The 23,194-nt window shown below is 39.2% G+C and overlaps 2 protein-coding genes across 7 annotated transcripts in view; both read right to left on the bottom strand.

The window, feature by feature from the left end:
• LOC125634958 (uncharacterized) overlaps positions 1-8,903 on the bottom strand; it is a 28,857-nt gene extending 19,954 nt beyond the window's left edge. Inside the window, exons 1-3 of the mRNA XM_075126225.1 lie at positions 8,899-8,903; positions 8,240-8,255; positions 6,850-6,957 (exon numbers count right to left, since the gene is read on the bottom strand). Of these exons, the coding sequence (XP_074982326.1) occupies positions 6,850-6,957; positions 8,240-8,255; positions 8,899-8,903 (129 nt within the window). The remainder of the gene's footprint in view (positions 1-6,849; positions 6,958-8,239; positions 8,256-8,898) is intronic.
• The window catches only part of CNST (consortin, connexin sorting protein), a 100,203-nt gene continuing 82,924 nt past the window's right edge, over positions 5,916-23,194 (bottom strand). For all 6 annotated transcript variants that reach the window (XM_048843669.2, XM_048843667.2, XM_048843670.2 and 3 more), the window contains 2 exons: positions 12,072-12,207; positions 5,916-11,334 (listed from right to left, as the gene is read on the bottom strand). In XM_048843669.2, the coding sequence (XP_048699626.2) occupies positions 11,132-11,334; positions 12,072-12,207 (339 nt within the window). In that variant the 3' untranslated portion in view covers positions 5,916-11,131. The remainder of the gene's footprint in view (positions 11,335-12,071; positions 12,208-23,194) is intronic.

Genomic DNA, 23,194 nt, shown 5'->3' with positions numbered 1-23,194 from the left:
GCTAATCACCTTCTGCTCATTGCTACATATAGCAAAAAAAAAAAAAAAAAAAAAAGGAGCAAGCGGAAAAGAATTCTTGCCTCTTTGGCCGCTCTGTACTGTGGAAGAATAGCTGTGAAATGTTCCTGTGCAGAGATGAGCAATGTGCCAGACTGAGCCAGCAGAGTTGGTGGCCTCCTCTGAGCAACACTGATCAACCAGTTCACTGTAAACAATAAGTTTGCTCATTTTACTACATTAGTTGATATGGGTGGCTCTTCTTAATGGTGTTGTTCTATCATAGATGAGTCATTTATTGCTAATGGCTGTCTTATTTTGACATTGTAGGTATGTCACAGGGCCATTATTCACCAGCAAATTGGCTCAGAGATGGGGAAGTGCAGTGTGTGTCATACTTATAAAATAATAGTTTACTGCTGCTTTAATTTTCTCCTGGCTTCCAATTTACAGAGAGCTTTCAACAATAAAAAAAATTGAAATTAGGGTTTTAAAAGCACATTTGAGGGACTGAGAATACATTTGAAATAGTTTTGCAGTTCATGTAGCCAGACAGTGATAATGACATATATTTTATGGTCAAAATGTTTCAGTGCTTCAAGAGAACTTAACTTTTGCTGGGAGATGGAGTCTCCTGAAAGATGGAATAACATTGTTTCTGCATAGTTTCATTTTTGCACTAATGAATTCCTCTTCTTCGAGCATGCAGAGGATTCCAGCCAGATTGACAGAGCTGTGAGATGAAGACTGTGGGTCAAAAATGCTTTTGATTTTTAAGCAGAACTTCACAACAGGGCCTTCTCTATTTATTATTTGTACTTTCCCCTAACTGATAGGACAGAAATAGTAAGGGCCAGATAGTGAATTATAAAATGAATATAAAAACTAGCCCCACAACTCCCTGATGGCAGGATCCCTATGTGGCTTGCTAATGCAATTTGTTTTAATATATGTGAACAGCATCAGTTGCTATGGGTATGCTCACTACATTATTTATTAAATAAGAATGGCATTAAGATTTAGTGCCATAGGCTGGAAAAGAAATTCCCTTACAGTATTACATTTCTTTCAAGGTCACACAGAGGTTAACTAACTATAAAAATACAGAATGTGTACCACATACAACTGAGTCTAAGGATGTTGCAGCAACTACAAGTTGTCCTTTCAACTTCCCTTATTGGTGGGCTCATGACCAGTCCTGGAAAAGGTCTGATCTAGAAGTGTGGAATAGGAGACGGGATTCATGGGTTTTATTCCAGGCTCTGCCTCTGGTTTGCTGTGTGACTTCGGCAAGTAATTTAAATGTCATGTCGTCATTCCCCACACACACACACACACACACCTTATTTACTGAACTACTTTCTCTAGTTTTTCTTTCTCCTTGTTATATTTCTATAAAAGCTAGAGCTAGTTGGAAGATGTGATTTTTTTTTTAAATGACACTTACTGTTGAAAAGCATCTGAGTGTTCATCAAATATTTTTCAGTGGCAATTTGCCAGTCAGCTATAGAGGACTGGTCAGAAAATGAAAACAAATGGACAAAAAGAAGTTGTTGGTTTTTTTCTGTCTACTATTTTCAGACAAGCTTTAATGAAAGTTCATTATTATTCCCTTCTGCCCTCTTGGCTAGCATTAACTCAGTCCTTACTTTTTCCATGTGCATTCTTGTATAGCTGTCTCTCTTTTCATTTATTATTTTTAAAACCTCAGATCTTTGAGACAGTCATTAGGAAGCCACATTGGCCATTTTCTGCTTGCATTCTTCTTTTTCAGGCCAGCTATAGTTAGTATGTATTTATGGGGTTCTTCAGAACAATGCTACTATTTTCTACATGGACAGATTTTGTTAACTTTCTTCCTCTGATCTTCACTATATAGATTCCTTAATTTTTCAGAACGTTTATTCTATGAATTCACCGTCTATTACACTGAATGTAGGTGGCTCATGCGGATTAGTTCCAAACCTTTCTCTGTTTTTCTCACATTCTCAGACTTCCTATTTCTCTATGCATGCAGATTGTATCAGTCCAGGCACTGTCGGTAGACTTCCTGCTACAAGTAATAAACAGTGCAAGATTGTTAGAAGGTATGATCTCAACTCTTCATTTGGATTTACTTTGAGTGGTGAAGAAAGTGAACCAGTGCCTCACTGAACCATTAATGGGAAGACCCTAGAAGTATCAGACCATGTAAGTTTGAGAATTGCTTCAACTGGGAAACCTCAAACTGGTGAGACTCTTGTGATACCTGCAGGCAAAAAAGGATCTGTCATCGATTCTTGGGGATAAACCTGCAAAATGGCTGGATATCATTTCTTTATCTAAGAGCGTGCCAAGAAGAATTTGAGACATGGCTTCTCAAATAAAGGAAAAGCTGTGTGTAAAATAGAATAAGGCCTGGTCTACACTTAAAATTTAGGTCACCATAGTTACATCACTCAGGCATGCGAGCACAAGCAATGACCAGGAAATTCGGCAGTGTTTTGGCAAAAATTAAAATAGTGGCTCTTCATGCTAAGTTCACTCAGTGCATAATCATGAGGCACTAGTTGCCAACAAATGCCTACAGGGTGGCAGGAATAATTTTTATAGTGGGGGTGCTGAGAGCCACTGAACCAAACTGTAAACCCTGTATATAATGGAAACCATTTCAAGCCAGGGGGTGCTGGAGCATCCCCAGCACCTCTAGTTCCAGCACCTATGAATGCCTGTTGATCTGAAAGTCATTCTGAATCAGGCTGTAAAGATGTTTAATTTTATTAAAGCACAAGCACTGAACTCACACTTGTTTTCAGTTTTGTGCATTGAAACAGGAAGTGAACACCAACACCTTCTCCATACAAAAGTGTCATCACGTGGGAAGATGTCTGTTCTCTGAACTCCATTCTGAAGTACAATTTTTCCTTAATTATTTTAATTTTGAGTGTGCTGATTGCTTTGTGGATGAATTAAGCCTGTCAAGACTAGCTTATCTAGCTGACTTGTTCACACATCTCCATGAAATGAATGCCAGTTACTGGGGCTGAAAACTATGCCTTTTAATGTTCACGACAACATAAAGGCAATGATAAAGAAACTGCAGTTTATAGTACAAGAAAAAGAAAAGAGAAATTGCCAATCACTCCCAACCTTGGAAAATTTTCCATATTGAAAATTCATCCCGACCTCATTGCTGACATGAAAAAATTTGGTCTGAAGTTGGTCACCAAGTTTAATGAGTACTTTCCAGACAGTGTAACAAATGAGACCAAATGAATCAGGGACCCCTTTTCAATAGACAACACTCTGCCAGATTGCTTCTTGGCAAAGGACAAGGAAAAGCTGACTGAACTGTCATCTGATGGTGGACTCAAGCTTGAATTCAGTGACTTTTAGTTGAAAAGGAGAGAGGAGGTGTGATATCAGACAGAGCTCTTAACATTCTGGATGCCCTCAGGATGATGTACCTTTGTGAAGCTGTTTTTTCTGCCCTGCTCACCATTAAAAACCAAATCCAGGACGAACCTGAATGCAGAACTAGCCCTTCAGTTGAAGCTGACCAATATCTCTCTTGACATAAAGCAACCATGTTACGTAGCAATCATACCCTTCTGATCTATGGCATGTTTTTCATTTTCTCCATGGCTACTAAAGAAAAAACATATGTTTTTCATTATTTAAGTGTTGCAACAAGGAAAGCAAAGTGAACACTGGCTCATATTCAACAATAATCCAGGTAAGGATGAGCAGGATCTTCAAATTCAGTAAAATGAATTAGGGTTAGGGTGACCAGATGTCCCAATTTTATAGGGACAGTCCCAATATTTGGGGCTCTGTCTTATATTGGTGCCAATTACCCCCCACCCCGACCTGATTTTTCACACTTGCTGTCTGGTCACCCTAGTTAGGGTTAGCCATTATAATAATGGCTTCTTCATTGTATTTCTTTTTGATGCAATGTTTAAAAACTTGAGATGTTTAAAAAGGATGTTAAAATTGAACACTTCAGGCTTCCTTTGACATTTATTTTGATATATAGTGTCCAAAAATACTTATGTTAAGTCTATTAAGATATAAACTAAATGTGCACAAAAAGGAGAAATTGGTATGTGGAAATTCAAACAATTTTTTTCCCCTAGGAATGTGGCATGTAACCCACCCCACCCGCCACTCGTGTCTCTTTGCTCCCTCCTTGTTTGGGGAGGCTTAGCCTCTCCTAGCCTCTTGTACCCACTGCCAATGGGGATGGGAGAATGGTATAAAGAGGTAGCTTGTAGGGAGGAATGGAGGGATGCAAAGAGACCCTGGTGTGTGCAATGGGCAAGGAACAAAGTGTGACACCTCCCTCCCCCCCAGTTAAATAAGTGCAACTTGTGTATAAACAGACTGGGCCCAGGATGTAGATCCAGTATTCACCTTTGGACAAGGGATCACTTACCAGTTCTGCAAGCCCGCCAATTCCCCAAAATTATCAACACTCTGCGGTCAGATTCAGACCACTGATCCAATGGTGAAAGGTCACTATTCCCTATCTTGGAACCATCTAGTCATTATCTGTTTGAAAATTGTTTAAAATAGCAAACAATGCTTACAAATGAACAAAACATAGGTGGAGCTGTTGCCAACTCTCGTGACTTAACTGGTGTCAATCTGGTGATATTTGGTATTTTCTTAAAGCCCCAGATCCAGGATTCATGTGATTACATAAGAATCTCCACTTAGTTAGTTTTCAGCCTTCAAAGTTGCGAAGAAAAGCTTGAAAACATGAACCCTAAAGGCTCAACAACCACAGACAGATAAAATGAACCCCCACCTTTTCAATTTTTTAAAATCTCATTATTTTTGAACCAATCTCACAAACTTTTCAAGTCTGACTTATGATTTTTTGAAAACCTGGGGTTGGAAATACTGCATTCTGCTCTGTGATACAGCATGGCCAGAAGGCAGCAGGAGAGTGATATAGGAGAGATATGTAAATCCCAGGATGAGGAGAAGCCTTATTCCCTGTAGAGGGAAGAAAGGTTTCTATAGATTAATTAAAAGCACCTGAAGGCAATTAGAGCACCTGAAGCTAGTCACCTGATAAAACCCCCCCTGCTTCAATCAGCCAGAAAAAGGAGTTGGAGCAGAGAGCAGTTTGAAGGAGAGCCGTGGCTGGCTAGAAGACCAAGACCCTAGGTAAAGAGACACCCGGCTTGTGCACAGAGAGAGGGGGCAGGAAGCCCCACAAGATGAAGAGGAGGAGAGGGAAGTAGCCCAGGGGAAGGAAGCACTAATTTAAGTGGTTTACCACGATCCCGAGGGCCCCTAGGCTGGGACCTGGAGTAGAGGGTGGGCCCGTGTCCCTCCCTCTCCACTACCCTTCTCTGGGTTAGTAGTGGGACAGTAAATACCCTATTTCAGGGGTGGGAAACTGTGCCCTGAATGCCCCCCCAAGAAGAGGAAGTGTGGGACCCATCATAATTGTACTGGCAATTTGCCACAGCTTCTACTGAAGTCATTAAAGGTTTTTGTTTTTCTTTTACATTCAATTCAATAAGAGCAGGATGGGGCCCTGGTCTGTCATTAGAACATTGGAAAGTTACAATCTGCCAATTTGATTTTAGAATGTTGGATTAAAATTAAATTATGGTGCTGAAAACCAACCTAGTTTAATCTAGAAGCATGGCTTTTCATTTAGCAAACAGAGTCCAGGGATTTAGTAAAACTGCCAGAAAAAAGGAAAAACTCAATGTGAGTGACACAAATGCAGTAAAGGTATTTACAAGACAAGTGTTCTTGGATTAATAAAAAACTCTCCAAAATCAACAAACAACTCTTGATTCACAGGTCTGGTTTAGGATATTCCCACTGAGAGTTTCAGGAACTATTTCCTATTTCCTTTCATTACATAGCCGATCCCTCTTTTAATATCTTTACAAATCACAGTACCCAAAAGGTTCAGATGTTTTCTCTGGGACACTTTTTTTATTTTTATTTTTTGCTACAGTATTTAATTTACAAGCTTGGCTGATGGTCTCAAATATACTTATTGCCTTACTTTGACAAAGGAGGCTCGTGTTAAATTTGTTATAGATTGTAGCTAGTGCCTTCAAATGGTCTTGGTTAACAGAATTAGGCAACAATGTTTTCATATGAGGGTAGCAGCCCTTTTAGTCATTGAGTGGAATGTTCCCCAGTTTTACAAGAAATCCAAATTTCAACCTAATTTGACTTGTTGAGATTTCAAACTTGTCCTTCACTCACAGAGCTACACTAACAAGTTTCCATTATTTTGTAGTGGCCTTCTCTTTCCCACTGTTTGCTGTCAAGATTACACATACTTCTTCCAGGCACCAAAGCAAAAGAGTGAAGGTATTTGCAAGACTTCAAACATGCTTAGTGAGAAAGGTGGAACAGGGAGGCTGCTGACTATATGCCTTCAGAGGAACGATCACACAATTTTTCCTTATAGGGACACTGTCAAGTTGAAATCTAGTCATATTTTAAGAAAGAAGTTTCAAGTAGTTTTGAATACCACACCAGCCCCTGAATCGCCCTACCAGTTGTTATGGATTGCCATTGCACAATCCTATTTTGTCTCTCCCCTGTTGCTATGTAGGGAGGTGGGAGGACTAACTGAAATTGGCCATCATATGTACAAAGTAAACAAATACTTCCCCCCCTTTCATTTCTTTCTGTTACAGTAATCTCAGTCATTACTTGTTACTAGCTACATAATTTTTGGACAGAAGAGTAATTTCCTGAATTGACGGTTTCCCTTTAGTTTGGATTTACCAGACTGCGGGGCCCTAACCACTCAGACGGAGACTGATGGTGTGTAACAATCTAAATAGAACAGAATGTGCAGGAAGGCCACCCAGCTGGCCTTACCCACAAACTGTTTTGACCTCCAAGTATAGGTACTTTTGCTATGTTCTTAACCAAGCATTTGATAATGCACCGAAGACCATGTAAGCTATTTCTGCTAATAGAATTGTCCTGTAAAACAAGAATTAGTACCATTAGCACTTTACAAAGGAATCTGAATAAGGTTCAGTCCAGGCTCCGCTGCCGGGCTACAGCTGAGGGGCATGCTACATAACACAGGAGGAGAGCAGTGTGTGCAAAGATGGCCTTTGGACTCCCTCCAATCCCAGGCTGCTTCTGTGCCGGTCTGGTACCTCAGCATAAATTGGAGCAGATGGAAAGCTGTTCTAAATTACACCAGCTAGGGACTGTCTGCTCATAATTTCCAGCCACACTCTTTGCACAAGCAACAGGGCAGAGAGAGGGGCAGTGTCGGGGCAGTTACACTGGCTCTATGTCACTGAAGGATCGCCCTACCCTTGGTGATCCTCCTGTGGCCAGTTATGCTGACTCTGGAGTGGCTTTGCACTGGCAATGCAGCACAAAGCATCCAGGCCACAGTGCAGGGTCTGGGCCAGCAAGTGCAAAGTGAGCTGCTTTTTAAAATTACCTTGTCTTTTATCTCTTTAAAATTTACAGTAGAACAGCTTTAAAATAGTTTTGTAATGATATGAACCTAAAGTATAAGGATCTTTGATCTCTGTATCTGATATACTTTTAAATAAATAAATACTTTTAGCTATAACTCTTGAAGTTTTTGGTGAGTGGGTGCACAGACATTTAAACCAGGTTATTGGGTTTTTTAAGAGTTGAAATTAACAGTTGGTGCTTTAAACATAAACTTAATATGCTGAAACACTGAATGCAAAGTTACACTAACTCAGAAACACACTAACTGCACAGTAATTATAAATGCAGCACTGTAACAACTGAATGCATGCTTATCAACACTCCATCAGCAGTTTACAAAAAAACAAAAACAAAATCCAGGAAAATAAGAGAATTTCTTTAAAATCAATTGGAATTAAATAAATAAACCCAGACTTAAAGTGATGTACTGATCCAGCCAGTAACACTTCAGGATATAAAAGTGACTTTTCCTTTCTCTTTTTAGATTAACCCAGCATTACAATACTGTAAAACACAAGGCCCTTCCTGGGGAAAAAATAAATTATTGTTCTCATATTTCATTTAGAAAGCAAAAGTTTTGTATTAATCTAGAATTTTAAATGGCTAGTTATAATATAAAGCTGCAAATGAGGCTTCCTAAGGTGTAACTCAACTGAGCTTCCGAGATGGGGTACTTAAAAACAAAAACCAACACATGCAATTTTTTCTGGGAAATAGTGATTTCAACTTTCACTTAAAAACAAACACTTAAGCATGAGAGTGCATTAGGAATAGTCAAACATACTAGAGGAACAATCCACCTGCAAATGCAAGAAAGCATGATCATGTTCTCATTCTGAGTGATATTTTGATGATTTCACTTCATGTTATTTTATACAGTAAATGACTAAACCTGGACATACTCCATCATACAACCCTAGTAAGCATTTACAATATTGGGTGGACTGAATTGGAGCCCCCAAGCATACTGTATCCTGAGACGGATATGTATCATTTCATACTAACACTCACCTCAGGACTCCTCCACTGGCTAGTCCATTATGCCATTAGCAGAAGCAGCTACCATATTCTGGCCATGGCTAGGGCAAAGGGCTCTATGGTCCAACTTTGCCTTTTGCTATCTTGTCAGTGGTTCTCTCCCCTACATATATGAAGGATCATGCACCAGCTAAAAACAGCAGTTCATTTAAAATAATTATTACAATTTAAAAGTAAACTTGTTTCTGCACATATTGAAAAACAACAGGGCGTACTTAGTGACTCACACCTCAGTCCTGGGAGCAAAGCCAGAGTAAAAAGTGCTTTGCCTGAAGGAACTATGAGGGAATTCCTCATCTGTGACTGCAACCCATGTGACCTGGAGCACCTGCACGGCTGAGTCACTTCCAGTTACTGTCAAATAAAGATAGCATTAGCAGCTACAGATGGCTGCTCTCCACTTACGCCATGTTATAACAACACAGGTCTTCAGACCATGCCCCCTACATATCTCCATCCCGTGGGGAGTTAATACTGAGGGTGAAATCCTGTCATTGACTTAAGTGGAGCCAGGATTTAAGCCACCCCTGTTGTGGTGATCCCTGTATTGCATAATGGCATTTAGAGTAAAAATTTCTAACCGCATCAAGTATCTGAGATGCCCAAGTCCCATTTTCAAAAGCGACTTAGGCACCTGGACCCTAAGTCTCATTGACTTTCAGTGAGACCTAGGCTCCAAAGGCCTGCTCCTCTCCATTGAAGTCAATGGGAAATTTATCATTGACTTTGATGAGCACAGGATCAAATCCCAAGTGCCTAAATCATATTTGAAAATGGGATTTAGGTATTTTTGACAAGGTTACCTGTGGAATCCTACTGAATGGGTTCTCCAAGACTCTTGTATCTCTGAACAGTATCTCCTTTTGGCCCTTCTGAAGGGGTGTAAAGCACCTAAGGATTTGATCCTGAGTTCAGATATTTTCTCCTGACTGGTACATGGGATACAGTGCAACACTAAGGGCTCTTCCATACAACACATTGGAAACATCTAAAACATGGGAATTTAAAATTTTATTGTTTTTTTTAAATTGTGTTGCAAGCCCTCATTGCAGAGTTACCTTTTTGAATATAAATTATCACAATTCTACCTTTCCAAGTCTGCAGACAGAAGGAAACTAAAAATTAATATGGAGACGTATGAATTGCTCTGTTCATCTCTGTCGTGTGTTCAGAATGAACCCTAATGGACTAAAATATCACAATTTTAAACTATTTATCTGGTGAGGGTTTTAGTGGAAACTTTCAGCTCACATATTAATATATTGTGGTTTGGGTGATGAATAAATATGAAGGGATCTCCCATATAAATAATATTGCAAGTTTTAAAAATGAAAATATCTATATATTCTCAAAATATTTTTTGGTTATTTGTTTTTTCCCCTCAACATGGGATCTGGACAGGAAAAGAAGAGAAAAATCTAGGGAGAGTAGATCTCCATGAAAAAAGAGTGATAGGAATATATGAGGGAGTTGAAAGATCTCAGGGTGAAATAAAATGTCAGAGAGATGGAGAGGATTTTCCCCGAGAGAACAAGAGTTGGTGTAATAGAGTCAATTTTATTCAAAATGACTCAGTAAAGCTCAGAGGTGGAAATCTGGAGAAGTTTGCCTCTGAACTTTGCAGCTGGTCTTGGCTATATGCCAGGTTGTACAAAGCCTCTGGACATTTTGCACTTATAAATAATAACACCAGACAGTTCTATACCACGCTCCATCTGTAGATCTTAAAGCATTTTACAGAGGAGGACAAAAATCACTATCTCCATTTTACAGAGGGGGAAACTGAGGCAGAGAAGTCACTGCAAGTGAGTAATAAAGCTGGAAAGAGAACCCATGTATCCTGACTCCTAGTCCCATTCCCCTTTCATTGGCCCAAGCTGCTTTACTATTATTAGTAAGAATAATTTCCTACACTTAGTATTGTGTGCTGGGAATGAATTTTCTTTTAAAAAATCCCACAATTTTCCAACACTGTCCACCCAATTTGGGGAATAAAATTCCAGAGAATTTGGCAAAGCTGCCTTCAGATTTAACCCACTCATGATAACTGCCACGCACTTAAAGACATAAGGCCAATCCATTTAACTAACAGAGTATGAGGGCACTGAAAATGCCAATGCATTCTCCTCACTCCACCCATAATTAAACAGCTCACCAGGACATTTAAAATGAAAAAATACATTAAGACTTAAAAGAAAAATAAGGAAACGTTTTCATAAAACACAGACTTATTGCATGATAGCTGGAGGCAACACTTTTGTGCAAACAGCTGTAAATCAAAATTGTCCTTTCATTAAGATTGCTTACAATGTGTGGCAATTGGAGACTGTGTAGAGGCTAATCAGTTTTCTATCTTCTTCACTTCCCAAAGATGTTGAATGGCTACTTGCTTGGTTTCAGAAGGTGAAGGCAATAACATTTTGCTTATTATTCTCCCGTTCCACACTTGATTTCTCCCCACCTGATTACTAGATTAGACAGTTCTTCTCAACTGGTATTTAAAGGGTTAGGTTTATGTCATCAGCTGTACCTCACCTGAAGGTGGCACATATTACAGAAAACTCGTCATCACAATTTTTTTTAACCTCTCTGGTAATCCTTGGTAAGCCTGTCAGTGTGTTGTCCCTGCTCATTTCAACTATGTGAAGGTTATCCAGTGTTTCAGTTCCTCCACACCCTGCAATATCTGGGTATAGTAAAAGTCCATGTTGGCTGCAAAGTCAGTACATACAGGCGATTCCACGTCACCAAAGGTGCAGTACAGTGCAGTTCCTCCAACACTAAGGAAAACAGTTGCTATGCACAACAGAATCAGCAAAATACAGGAGCCGCCACCTTCATCTGTAAATATAAAACACATGATATATAGTGGATAAAATAAAAGACTACACAAAAGCTTTGTACTTATTGAGATTAGCCATATGAAATCTAGAGAGAAATTTGAGGTTTGTCTAACTGGAGGATTGGGGAGTGTGGCAGGTACCGGGGCTGTGCATGTCAAAGTGACAAAAATTACTACAAATTATAGTACATTTAAAAACAAACAAACAAAAAGTGCATGTATGTGTTTCTGTACCAATATGACAACCCATCATTAGTCATATGACCTTAATTCTGTAACACCTGGTCATCCTGGAGGGCGAGTTATGTAAGGGGAAACAAACATGCAAGTTTTTTGCATTGCTTTTTTTACATGTTGGTAAGATTAATGAACAAAAACCTACTTCTTCCACTTCTAAGGATTAGAAATTAAATGAAGGGAAATCCAGATAGCAGAAAGCTGTCAAGCATATGAGAGAGAGGAGCGTCCCTCCTTCAGCCCCTTTGTTCTGGTTAACTAACTTGTTGCACAAAAACCTTTGCACATCCCTATCCATTTCTAGAATAACTTTTAGTACAGTCCATTGCTACTTTCACTGCATGGAGAATAGCTAGCAAGCCAATACAGGGCAGACAATAGCAATAATTGGTTTAAATCAGACTATTTCCTGCTTTTTTTCCTATTTAATAAATGAAAGCACAGATATGGTTTGTAATTGTATACTATGAAAACACATAAATTAACATAGGCAAGCTACCTTGATCCAAGGTGTCTTCCATTTCTTGGAATCTCACTCTTCTCTTTGGATTTCTCTGCTGGATTTGAGCAAGTGTCTTTCTTTCACTGTCATCTCTCTTCTTTAGAATGGACACCAGTCCCTCTGCTGGGGCAACCTATGAAAGTTTTTAAGAATCATTTGGCGCAGAGTGACAAACAGACTGTGTTAGAAATCCAGACACGAAAGCCACTCAGTAATGGCTGTAAGGGGAGAAGGGAATGAGAACCAGCAAAGAAACAGTTTCCCCTTGTTTATTTTCTTGTAATGCTGCTGCACTTGTGAAATTATTTCTTCACAAGTAGATCTCCAAATAGATAGGACAACTGCAGTGCCAAATTGCAGTATCGTTCCTTTTCCTGCTGTGTAAGAGGAGAAAACTTCTCTTTAATTGTTCTCTAAGTCAAGTATCCAGAGATCTATTCTCTTGGATCATGTATTATGTTGTAGTCTCTATTAGTTTCTATGTAGCTTAAGGCCTTATATTCATGAGGGATAGAGGTAGTGATGAATATGGGTCTTCAATACCTTCAGCGAACAATAAAAGGACAATAAATTTACTTTCTTTTTCTAAAGGTCAGTAACCCTGCACAGACCCTCACAAACCACTCTTGGAAATTACATTGCTTGATTCATTGCCCAACATTGTGACTCTAAGGCAGCACACCTGGCTCCCCTGGGAGGCAACAGACTAGTCTGGGGACACAATGTACAATAGAAGAACAGCAGGGGGAGGGAAAGCTGCCTGACAGCCACTTCTAGTTTCTCACAGTAATAAGCTCTCTGGGTAAAACAGCAGGCAGCAACTCAAAGGTCTTTGCTCTATTGGCATCCCCATAATGCAGCTGGCCATGGGAACACTCACATAAACAGTGCTCTGGACAGCAGGTCACTATCCAGTTTTTCCATTCTCTTCCTGCAGCAATCAGGTCAGCTGCAAGAACACGTTGTCTACCCCCACACAGCCAACAAAGGATGCCGCCCCTACTCCAACTAGCATGTAACTTTTTGGTGAGAGCAGAAACGGAGAGGGCAAGCAGGTAGGGAGGGAGAAGCAAAAACCAAGAGAATGTGGGAGGGGGAAAGACTGAAAATTAAAATATACTTGGAGAGTTAAAAACAGTATAAAGACGATTACATAGAGAAAACAAAGCTAAAAGGAGAGACAGAGGCAAATGAATTAGAAGATGGCACGATAAGACACAGAGAGGTGCTGGACCACCCAGCAACTGACATGGAGTGGTGGGCATGGAAGGTCTCTATCCAAAAAGGTTGGGAACCTATTTCTTATCGCCTATATTTAGTTCCTAAGACTTTACCTCTCCCCCCTCCCCCCGGCCCTTGGTTGAAGGACCCATTTTTCTCAGCTTTCAAGAGCTCTGTTCCCGAGTCTCTCTCTAGTGATGGATGTAAAGATGGCTCCCAAAATTCAATAAACTTCTTTCAAAAGGCAGGATGCTTTCCTTCCCTTCCTGTGGGCTTCCCATCTCCTTGTACGATTTCTATGTAAATTAGGCTTCCATAGTTTCTGATTACATCAGGCTTAATTTTCGGAGACAGGTAGTTAGCTATGACATCCCCTCCTGTCTGGGCAAACTGTACAGCCTAATATCAATGAGCATCCATAACTCCTGATCTAGTGTTAGTACATACATTTCACAATTATATTAATCACTGGTGTGTCATCTGAGTTCTACTGAGGTAAAAGGAGACTGGCTAGCATCTCTAAACAGGGGTGTTTGTAAACTTTTCAAAGTTTTAGCTTTCAGACATCTCAACAACAAAAGCTTCCCAATAGCAAGAATAGATCTGGTATCTAGTTTTTAACAGTGGAGTTCCATAGAAATTCCATTTTTATGTTGTTTTCTATGCTGTACAATTGCCCTTGTAAATAAGTTAGTAAATGCTGTAATCAGATTTCTGTCTGACTGCAACATATTTTAGGATATGTCCTCCCAATTAAAAATACAACAGGGAATGTCTATTATTTATTCATAGATTAAAAGGCCAGAAGGGACAAGGATCTCTATGGTCATCTAGTCTGACCTCCTGAATAACACATCCATAGAACTTCCCTGAATTAATTCTTGCTGTAAGTCCAATAGCTGTGGTTGAATGAGAGCATATCTTTTAGAAAAACATCCAATCTTAATTTTAAAAGTGTCAGTGATGGTGAAACCACCATAACCCTTAGTGAATTGTTCCGATAGTTAATTATGCTCACTGTTAAAAATTAGCACCTTATTTCCAATCTGAATTTGTCTAGTTTCAACTTCCAGCCATTGGACCTTGTTATACCAGACTGAGGAGCCCATTATAATTTTTTTATTACCGATATATATGTACTTATAGACTGTGATCAAGTCACCCCTTTACCTTCTTTTTGTTAAACTGAATAGATGAAGCGCCTTGAGTTTATCATTAAAAATATTTTTTCCAATCTTTTAATCACTCTTGGGGCTCTTCTCTGACCCCTCTCCAATTTATCAATGTCTTTCTTGAACTGTGGACAAAAGAACTGGATACAATATCCCAGTAACAGTGGCACCAGAGCCAAACACAGATGTAACTGCTCTACTCCTACTGGAGATTCCCCTGTTTATACATCCAAGGATCACATTAGCCCTTTTAGCTACAGCGGAACATTGTGAGTTCATGTTCAGCTGACTATCCACCGTAACCCTAAGCCTTCTTTCAGAGTCACCGCTTCCCAAGATAGAATCTGCCATCCGGTACGACCACTGTCTTTGTTCCAAGATGTAGGACCTCACATTTCCCCAAATGTTGGTGCTGATCTCATTAGATGGGCACACAGAAGAACATTTCAAAAGCACACCCTGGAGCACAGGAAAACTACTATCTTATTCTAATAGAAACCAGATAAATGGTACCACTGTCATTCAGCATTGGGATGTTCAGGCTGTAGCACCTGGTGAGCGTTAAAGAGACATGGTATCAAACTGCCTGAGAAAGAATCTAAGACAGTTTAATAGAAAATAACTGAAAATACTGTTCCTTCAAAATACAAAAAGCAAGCAAATTTTTTTTAATATACCAAACAAACGAAATTATTTGTGCATACTTAGGAGCAGAAGAGACTAGGCAGAGAGATCCCAACAGAACAAAAGTAGGAAAAAGTTAGACTTCTCAGCTCAAAACAATAATTTTGCAGAATAAAGATACCAAATATGCATTCACTGGTTGTCGCAGTAACCAAGCAATTTTTGTTTGGCAAGATTAGGTAATGTCATGAGTTTTTCGTAGAAGACATATTCAAGGTAAGTAAATGCACAGAGACTGACCACAGTATCTGATATATTTGTGGCAGAGAGCCAGATCCTGCATGCAAGATACTGAACACCTCAGAGCAATAGGCTCTGAATGTTCAAGTGGCAATGATTTTCATAATGTTAGCATTATACAAACCCACTGAATAAGAGTAGTAACGACAGTGATGTAAGAAATGGTACAGGACAATTAGTTGGACATGGTGCTTATAGTCACAGGCCACATTCCTGGTCTAAAGATAGAATCCATGAGACCAAGTAAAGTTTCTGGAATTTGATTTCTTCATAATGAGTTTGAAATGTCTAGAAAAAATAATGATAGATGACAAACTAAATACAACTTTCTGAAGGAATTTCAGACAAGTATGCAGGTCCACTTTTATCCTCTGTACAAAAGAGTGTAAGGTAGGAAAAGTCACAGCATATCAGTGATGCTCAAGTGGTGATGTGGAGTTGTTAACTTCTACTGGCTTCACCTGGATCTATTCAACTTCCAATGGAGTTGAGTATATACAGAGATTCCCATTAGTACACAAGAGGCTAAGTGATCTAAATATAGGGAAGCTATTTAGGACCATGGCTTTTTAGAAAAATTAGCATCTATTGACAAAATGTGTTTATCTGTAGTTCTACTCATATTTTTGTAGAGACCAAATATTAAGCTCTAAATAATAAGCTGTTTCAATACTAAAGTAACATGACCATTTACAACCAAAGTAGACAATTGTATTTACAATAAAAATAATTTTTTTTATATATATATATAATTGCAGTAACAACTCTGACTACTTCTGGTTAAACTGTAACATATTAAGAGGGTAAAAGGTTACCTACTCTGGGCAGTTAGAGGCAGAAACCTACCTCCACCTTCCAAATTACTATTTTTCAAACAGAAGCACCAAACAATGCTGGCTTTAACTGGCTTCTTAATTTTAGTATTACTACAACTAGAGATGTTCTTTAGTAAGAGTACAGTGTGGTATATTGAGGACTGTGTTGGAATTGCAAGTTATCATAGAATCATAGAATATCAGGGTTGGAAGGGACCCCTGAAGGTCATCTAGTCCAACCCCCTGCTCGAAGCAGGACCAATTCCCAGTTAAATCATCCCAGCCAGGGCTTTGTCAAGCCTGACCTTAAAAACCTCTTTTATCACTTTTTAGAGTGTGAGAGTAGGGGGTGGGAGGGCGGCTGTTTCTTGGTCCTGCTTGCAGACTATGGTGTTCTGTAGCAAAGCATGGGAGACAGTCCTAAAGACAGCTTAAAGCAAGGTGGAGTGACCTGTGCCTTGCTGCCTTAGGGAGAAGCCTATATTCTCTCTCTGTTTTTGGGTTCTTGCATGAACTAGGAAAAGAAAAAAGGAAACGTTTCAAAGTAAGAGAGTAGCTAGATGGCGCAGGGAACTGTTGTCTGAGTAGTAATGTAAATGCATATATAAAAATTTGCTTAGTGTGTTAGTGTCATCACTATCTGATAAACATGGTCACAACTGCACAAAAAGAAAAGGTTTTCCAGAAAATGGTATTCAACTGACTTTTAGACAAGAGCTTTTAAAAAGTTAGTTTATAACATTGTAAGAGGATGCAACTATAAGTGTTCACATTTGCTGGATGTAAGACTTGCACATTTGAGATATCTCTATAAATCCAACACCAAAATGGTAAGGGCAGTAGCACGGATTCCCTGTGATCCAGGTGCTGATAGGAACAGTCAACTGTTTAAACACTGCAACTGAGTTTTCAGGATCATATGGCAAATGTGAGAGGCTACTAGTTTACTGACAGACTATGCTTCAGCAAACTTCTAGGATACATAAAGAACATAACATCTCTCACAAATTAAAACACAGAAGCAATAGACAACAAAACCGTGTGAGACTATTCACATTGAATCAAACTAAAATAAGATTTAAGTGCTAGTGTCTGTTCACAAAGCCCCTCTTTAAAACACCTACTGTATTTTCCAATTATTACATAATCCTTTCTGGCAAGAACACCAACTATTTAAAACTGGTGCAGATACTACAATGATGAGCAGTACAAAAAAATCTATAAATAAAACTGAAGTTGTAAGTATACATTATACATAAAACAGAAGTGCGGATAATAACTGTCCCTTGTTGCAGAACGGACAGTTACTATATTTTAGTAAAATATTCTAAATTTTCCATGCTGCCCTTTGGCCATTGAATTTCAGTTGAGTTAGAAGGTGTGCCTCAATTTTTCCTCCCCAGATATTCCTATTTATAGCTTTCATAGGTTGGCAGTTATGTCCATGCTGGAAATTAACGGGACTTAAATACAGAAAATGTATTTAGACATGCCCATTTCTGTCCTGACATCATCTTTACTTAAGAAGAGAAACATCTATCCCCCGCATTAAGTTTGAGGGAAATTTTACGAGTACTTTTATACCTACTCTGTATTAGAAGGAGTTAGTAAAAACAGATTTGTTACTCTGAAAATTAGCAGGAATTGGCTGCATACATTTATGTTACAGATGAGGAGGGTGCATTAGATATATATATGATTTGCCACTGAACCAAATATACCTTTCATCTACTAATGAGGGACAAGACCCAACATATTTATAATCGTCAGTCTCAGTTTCACAGAATATGTGGATTCAAAACTCAATATTCCAGGCTACTTTTATGGTTTTGGCCTGCTGTAATACCCATTGTAATCTAATCAAATTAGCAGAGGATATGACAACATGCTGGCACTCTATAGAAATGATACGAATAGCACAAACACAGAAAACAAGCGGTCTGTTTCACAATTTCTGCTTCCTAAATAACCTCACAATGAGGAGCTACATATTGCATAAATGCATATTCTAATCAGACAGATCAGAGACAGAGAAAGGTCAAGACACTCCATAGAGCTGTGTTTAAAAGCAAAAGCAGAGGTTGATGGCATAATCCAGTAGGCACTGCACCAATAATGTCATTTCGTATTTTCAGCGACTTAACTGGTAAAAGATAATGATTAAGCTTGTCTCTCGCAGCTACTGGCGATATTTTATAACCATTAGCTAGTCAAACAACTGTTGCATTGAGACAAAGTGTAAGTACAAAAAAGGTGCATTTGTACACACTTCAGAAGCATGCAGTTTTAAAACCACATTCAAATATAGTTGAAAGGATAAAGTTAAACTCTGATGCACATTTCCTTTTGATACTCAAAGTAAACCCCATACCCTGATTGTCACTTAGGGGCTTAAGCTATTATTCTTACTGAAACAACAGTAAGAATCAAAAAAGCACATTAAAACCCAGCAAACACATCGAGAAAAAGAGTGTCTAAATTGGTTATATACGAGATGAATGTTATTTGACCCAGATGAACTAGAAGTAATTGTCTACAATCAGCTCATCATAATAGAAAAAGACACTTGGGCAAAGCTGTCATTGGTAGTGTTGTTAAATTAGCCTTGCAAAATGCTAATAAAAATTTACCAGCCCAGGCAAAAACACTACTCACACTTCCTTACCATGATAAAATGAAGGGTGAGCAGAGAATGATAGTTTACTCATCTGTTGGGGGGGGGGAGGGAGTGAGGGAGGGGATATGCTTTAGGAAACTAGAATGTTTGACACCTGAATGTGTTGCTATAATTGTATTGCTTGTGATAAAGAGGATCGATGGCTCCTGTTGAACTGCATAAGGAGCAGGCTAGTTATCACTAGCAGTGTGTTGTTAACTGGTTCAGGCTGTAACTGTGTGAAGGAAGTCTTGCTACTCTGAGTTTCACTCATTGCCCTGCCTGCCGATTGTTATACAGACTGAGTTTCATGTTTTAGTTCTAATACATAAAGGACTAAAACAGACTGAATCCCAGGCATCTTAGACTTTCAACACCCTATACACCATCTTCCCCATTAAGGAAAGTGAGGGAGGCCTTTCAATCTTGCAGCAGTAGAACTGCCAATGTCTTCACCTTTGAAGTTATGGTCACTGGGATGTGTTAACCCTCTGACCTAACAAGTGTGAGAAACTGCCAAAGGCAAGACTACATAGTTAAGCTATTAGCAGTTTCATTCTGAAGTGGACCAAATCTCTTTTGCTATATTAGCAAAAAACAGATAATACATATGAACTTCGAAAAGGGGCTATTGGGTAGGTTCACGAGCTGCTGTTCATATTATATTTAGATGCCATCTAACCATTCTTTTCTAAGAAACTCATCAAACGGTTACCTGGGCTTCAGTACATAGCAGTAGAGGTCCTGATCCTACCAATGTTTACACATGTGAACAGTTTTAGGTACAGGAATAGTTCCATTGAACTCCAATCTACAGGATAAGGGCTATATACAACAATTAGGAATCTCAACATGGTGTCGTCTCTGGACCTTGTTGGTAGAGATAGGGACACACTTGATTTCTGTGTAACGGCCCTAATATCATCCAAAGAATCTGGCCACTCAAACAGAAACTGTATAATGTAAACATAGACCTTATAGGTCAAGTTGCATCTGTTACATCTGTGAGAGTCTGACCCTTTAATGATAGGTAAAATGATGACTGAGTGGTACCTTTAATTCTGTTCCATTGTGCATACAATCTATTCAACTGCTCTTGCTGTCAATTCTTGATCCTTTCAGAAACAGTAGAAAGCTGACCTGAGAAGACGGCTTCCACCTCTGAAATCTCTTCCAGCTGATAGTCTTCCAGAGCCCAAGTTCAGTGAGCTTCAAGGCCCTTTGTTAGGCTATATGTTTGTTCCAACTTTCGTCTGCCTGGTAGGGTGTTTTTTTATGATTTATTGGGTTTTTGCTTGGAAAGACCAACTTTTAGCAATATTTTACATTTATTGTGAGGTTCCCAAGTCCTGAGAAAAAGGCCACCATGTATAAATGCCTGAAATAAAAGTAGGAACTCTCCATTCTATTTGTATAATTAGTATTTGAATTCAGACTTAGAATGTAATGGGGATACTGTGTGAAATAATTCTCTGATCCAAATATAGGGCTAATAAAAAACCTCTCTTTACGATAAATATTACAAGAATATGCATGTATGCTTTTTATGTATATATAATGATTTTTTTATGTTCAATAACTTATTGAAATCTAAGTAACAGTGTCATTAGACCCAGACAATCATACCAAATAGATACAAACCATATGGTAGGGTAAGTCTATGCAACTTATTTTGAAATAATAATTATTTCCCATTTCCTTTCCAAGTCATCTGTGTTCTGTTTTACTCCTGCTGAGACTTGCTCCATGATAAATTTTACTCTGATCAGATTGACCCATCCAGTACTTTGTAGTCCACTATAGGTAGGGCCCTACCAAATTCAGTGTCCATTTTGGTCAATTTCATGGTCATAGGATTTTTGTAAATTTCATGATTTCAGCTATTTAAATCTGAAATTTCATGGTGTTGTAAACTGTAGGGGTTCTGACCCAAAAAGGAGTTGTGGGGGAGGGGGTCGCAAGGTTATTGTAGGGGGGGTTGCGGTACTGCTACCCTTACTTCTGTGCTGCTGCTGCTGGTGGCGCTGCCTTCAGAGCTGGGCAGCTGGAGAGCGGTGGCTGCTGGCTGTGAGCTCAGCTCTGAAGACAGAGCCGCTACCAGGAGCGGCACAGAAGTGAGGATGGCGTGCTATGGCATTGCCACCCTTACTTCTGTGCTGCTGCTGGTGGGACGCTGCTCTCTGTGTGCCCAGCTCTGAAGGCAGCACAGAAGTAAGGGTGGCAATACCACAATCTCCCCTAAAATAACCTTGTGATCCCCCTGCAAATCACTTTTGGGCCAAGACCCCCAATTTGAGAAATGGTCTCCCCTGTGAAATTAGGATAGTATAGGATAAAAGCACACAAAAGGCCAGATTTCATAGAATCATAGAATATCAGGGTTGGAAGGGACCTCAGGAGGTCATCTAGTCCAACCCCCTGCTCAAAGCAGGACCAATCCCCAATTAAATCATCCCAGCCAGGGCTTTGTCAAGCCTGACCTTAAAAACTTCTAAGGAAGGAGATTCTACCACCTCCCTAGGTAACGCATTCCAGTGGTTCACCACCCTCCTAGTGAAAAAGTTTTTCCTAATATCCAACCTAAACCTCCCCACTGCAACTTGATTTCATGGGGGAAGGCCAGATTTCACGGCCCGTGATTTGTTTTTCATGGCCGTGAATTTGGTAGGGCCTTAACTATAGGATTAATTAAATGGTTTTGTTTTTCCATTACCACTGTAAAATTTATGCATGGATTTCTGCTTTCTAAATATTACACATTGAAATGATAATATCAAGTATTTCCTTCACAGAATATTGTGTCAATACATACTATTCATACTTTTTGCCAAAACCAACTTCAAAGGTTTCATGACAACAGTGGGAGAAATTACATATTGAGTGCAAAGATCAGTTGACTTGTCAAAATGTTATCTTAATTTAAATTATTTTTAACAGTACTGCTAACAAAAAAAATCAAAATGTTATTATTTATTATTTGTATTAAAAGAAATTAACAATAGAAACAAATTAAGGGGCTGATTTCTCAGAAGTGCTGAGCACTTGGAGATTCTGTTCTCTTCCACTGAAGTTGTGGGCTCTTAGCACTTCTGAAAATTAAGTCCTAAAATAACATTAAGTGGCAAGATTAACTGGAAAAAAAAACCACACAAGGAAACAGAATACAGATGGGCTATACTGTCTTTAACTCACCCTGCTTAGTCTAACAATTGCAGGCATCGCAGAACAGTGTAAGGTCCTGCATACGACACATTATAACTTTTTTGAGATTAACTCCCCTCCTCCTTTTCCCCTGATTTATACCTCACAAACTCAGGTCTCCTGCTAAGGATGACTGGAAAAAGACTCTCTTTGGAGCGAACCAACATTGCTCCTTATTTGGCAAGAGAGAATTTGTTATTGAGTTATGCAAGTACTCTCTTCCCTCTGACTGAATAGTGCTGCCACAGCACTTAAAGCCCTGGGAGCAGAACAAAACCAGGAATCAAACAAGATTTCCCATAAGAAAGCAATATAATCAGTTCAGTGAGCCAGCACAGGTCTAACTTTGGTGAAGAAACTGGATAAAAAAATTAAATTGTTAGATCAGGTATGTTTAAACTGCTAACTTTTATAGAATTTATTTAGAATTCCTTTCTATATTAAAATAAATGCTTTAGCTGTGTAGCTCAATATATTGAATTTCCAGAAGGTACCCAACATGGAAGGAGGATGTTTAAGGGGCTGCTCTTCTATATTTCCACAGGGGTTGGACTGGACTATCTGTAAGGTATAATTTACAAATTTTCCAAAGCAGTCTCAGTTTATGCACAGAGTTTTGCACATGCAAATCAGCAGACTAATTAATTCAATGATGCATACAAATTATGGTGTTTACACGTGCAAATTCAGGCCCTGATTCGGCAGACATTTGACCCACATACATAATGTTAAGCTAATGAATCCAAAGAGCTGAGGTCAGCCAACTATATGAACGTGGTACCCAGTGAGGCTCCTGATCTCATGCAAGAGGCACTGGAGGAATGCAGTGTGCTCAGTCTTGGAGCAGCAGTAAGGAGACCTTTGGGGCAAACTCTGTACTGACAACTCTTGTGATTTTGTCATGCATCTCACAACAGAGAGGATGGATGATCCAGTGGTTTGAGCACTAGCCTGGACTTGGGAGTCCAGCATTCAATTCTATAGTCTGCCACAAGCTTCCTGTGTGGCCTTGGACTCTTAGTCTAAATTCCCCACCTGTAAAATGGAGTTTATAGCACTTTCCTACACTTTAAAGATTGTGAGACACTCAGATACTACAGCAATGCAGGCCTTTCTTGAAACCCCAGTTGC

Source organism: Caretta caretta, chromosome 3, assembly GCF_965140235.1.
Source record: "Caretta caretta isolate rCarCar2 chromosome 3, rCarCar1.hap1, whole genome shotgun sequence".
NCBI classification, from domain to species: domain Eukaryota; kingdom Metazoa; phylum Chordata; order Testudines; family Cheloniidae; genus Caretta; species Caretta caretta.
Note: the sequence above shows the minus strand (reverse complement) of the source record. Positions and strands in the feature narration are given on the sequence as shown.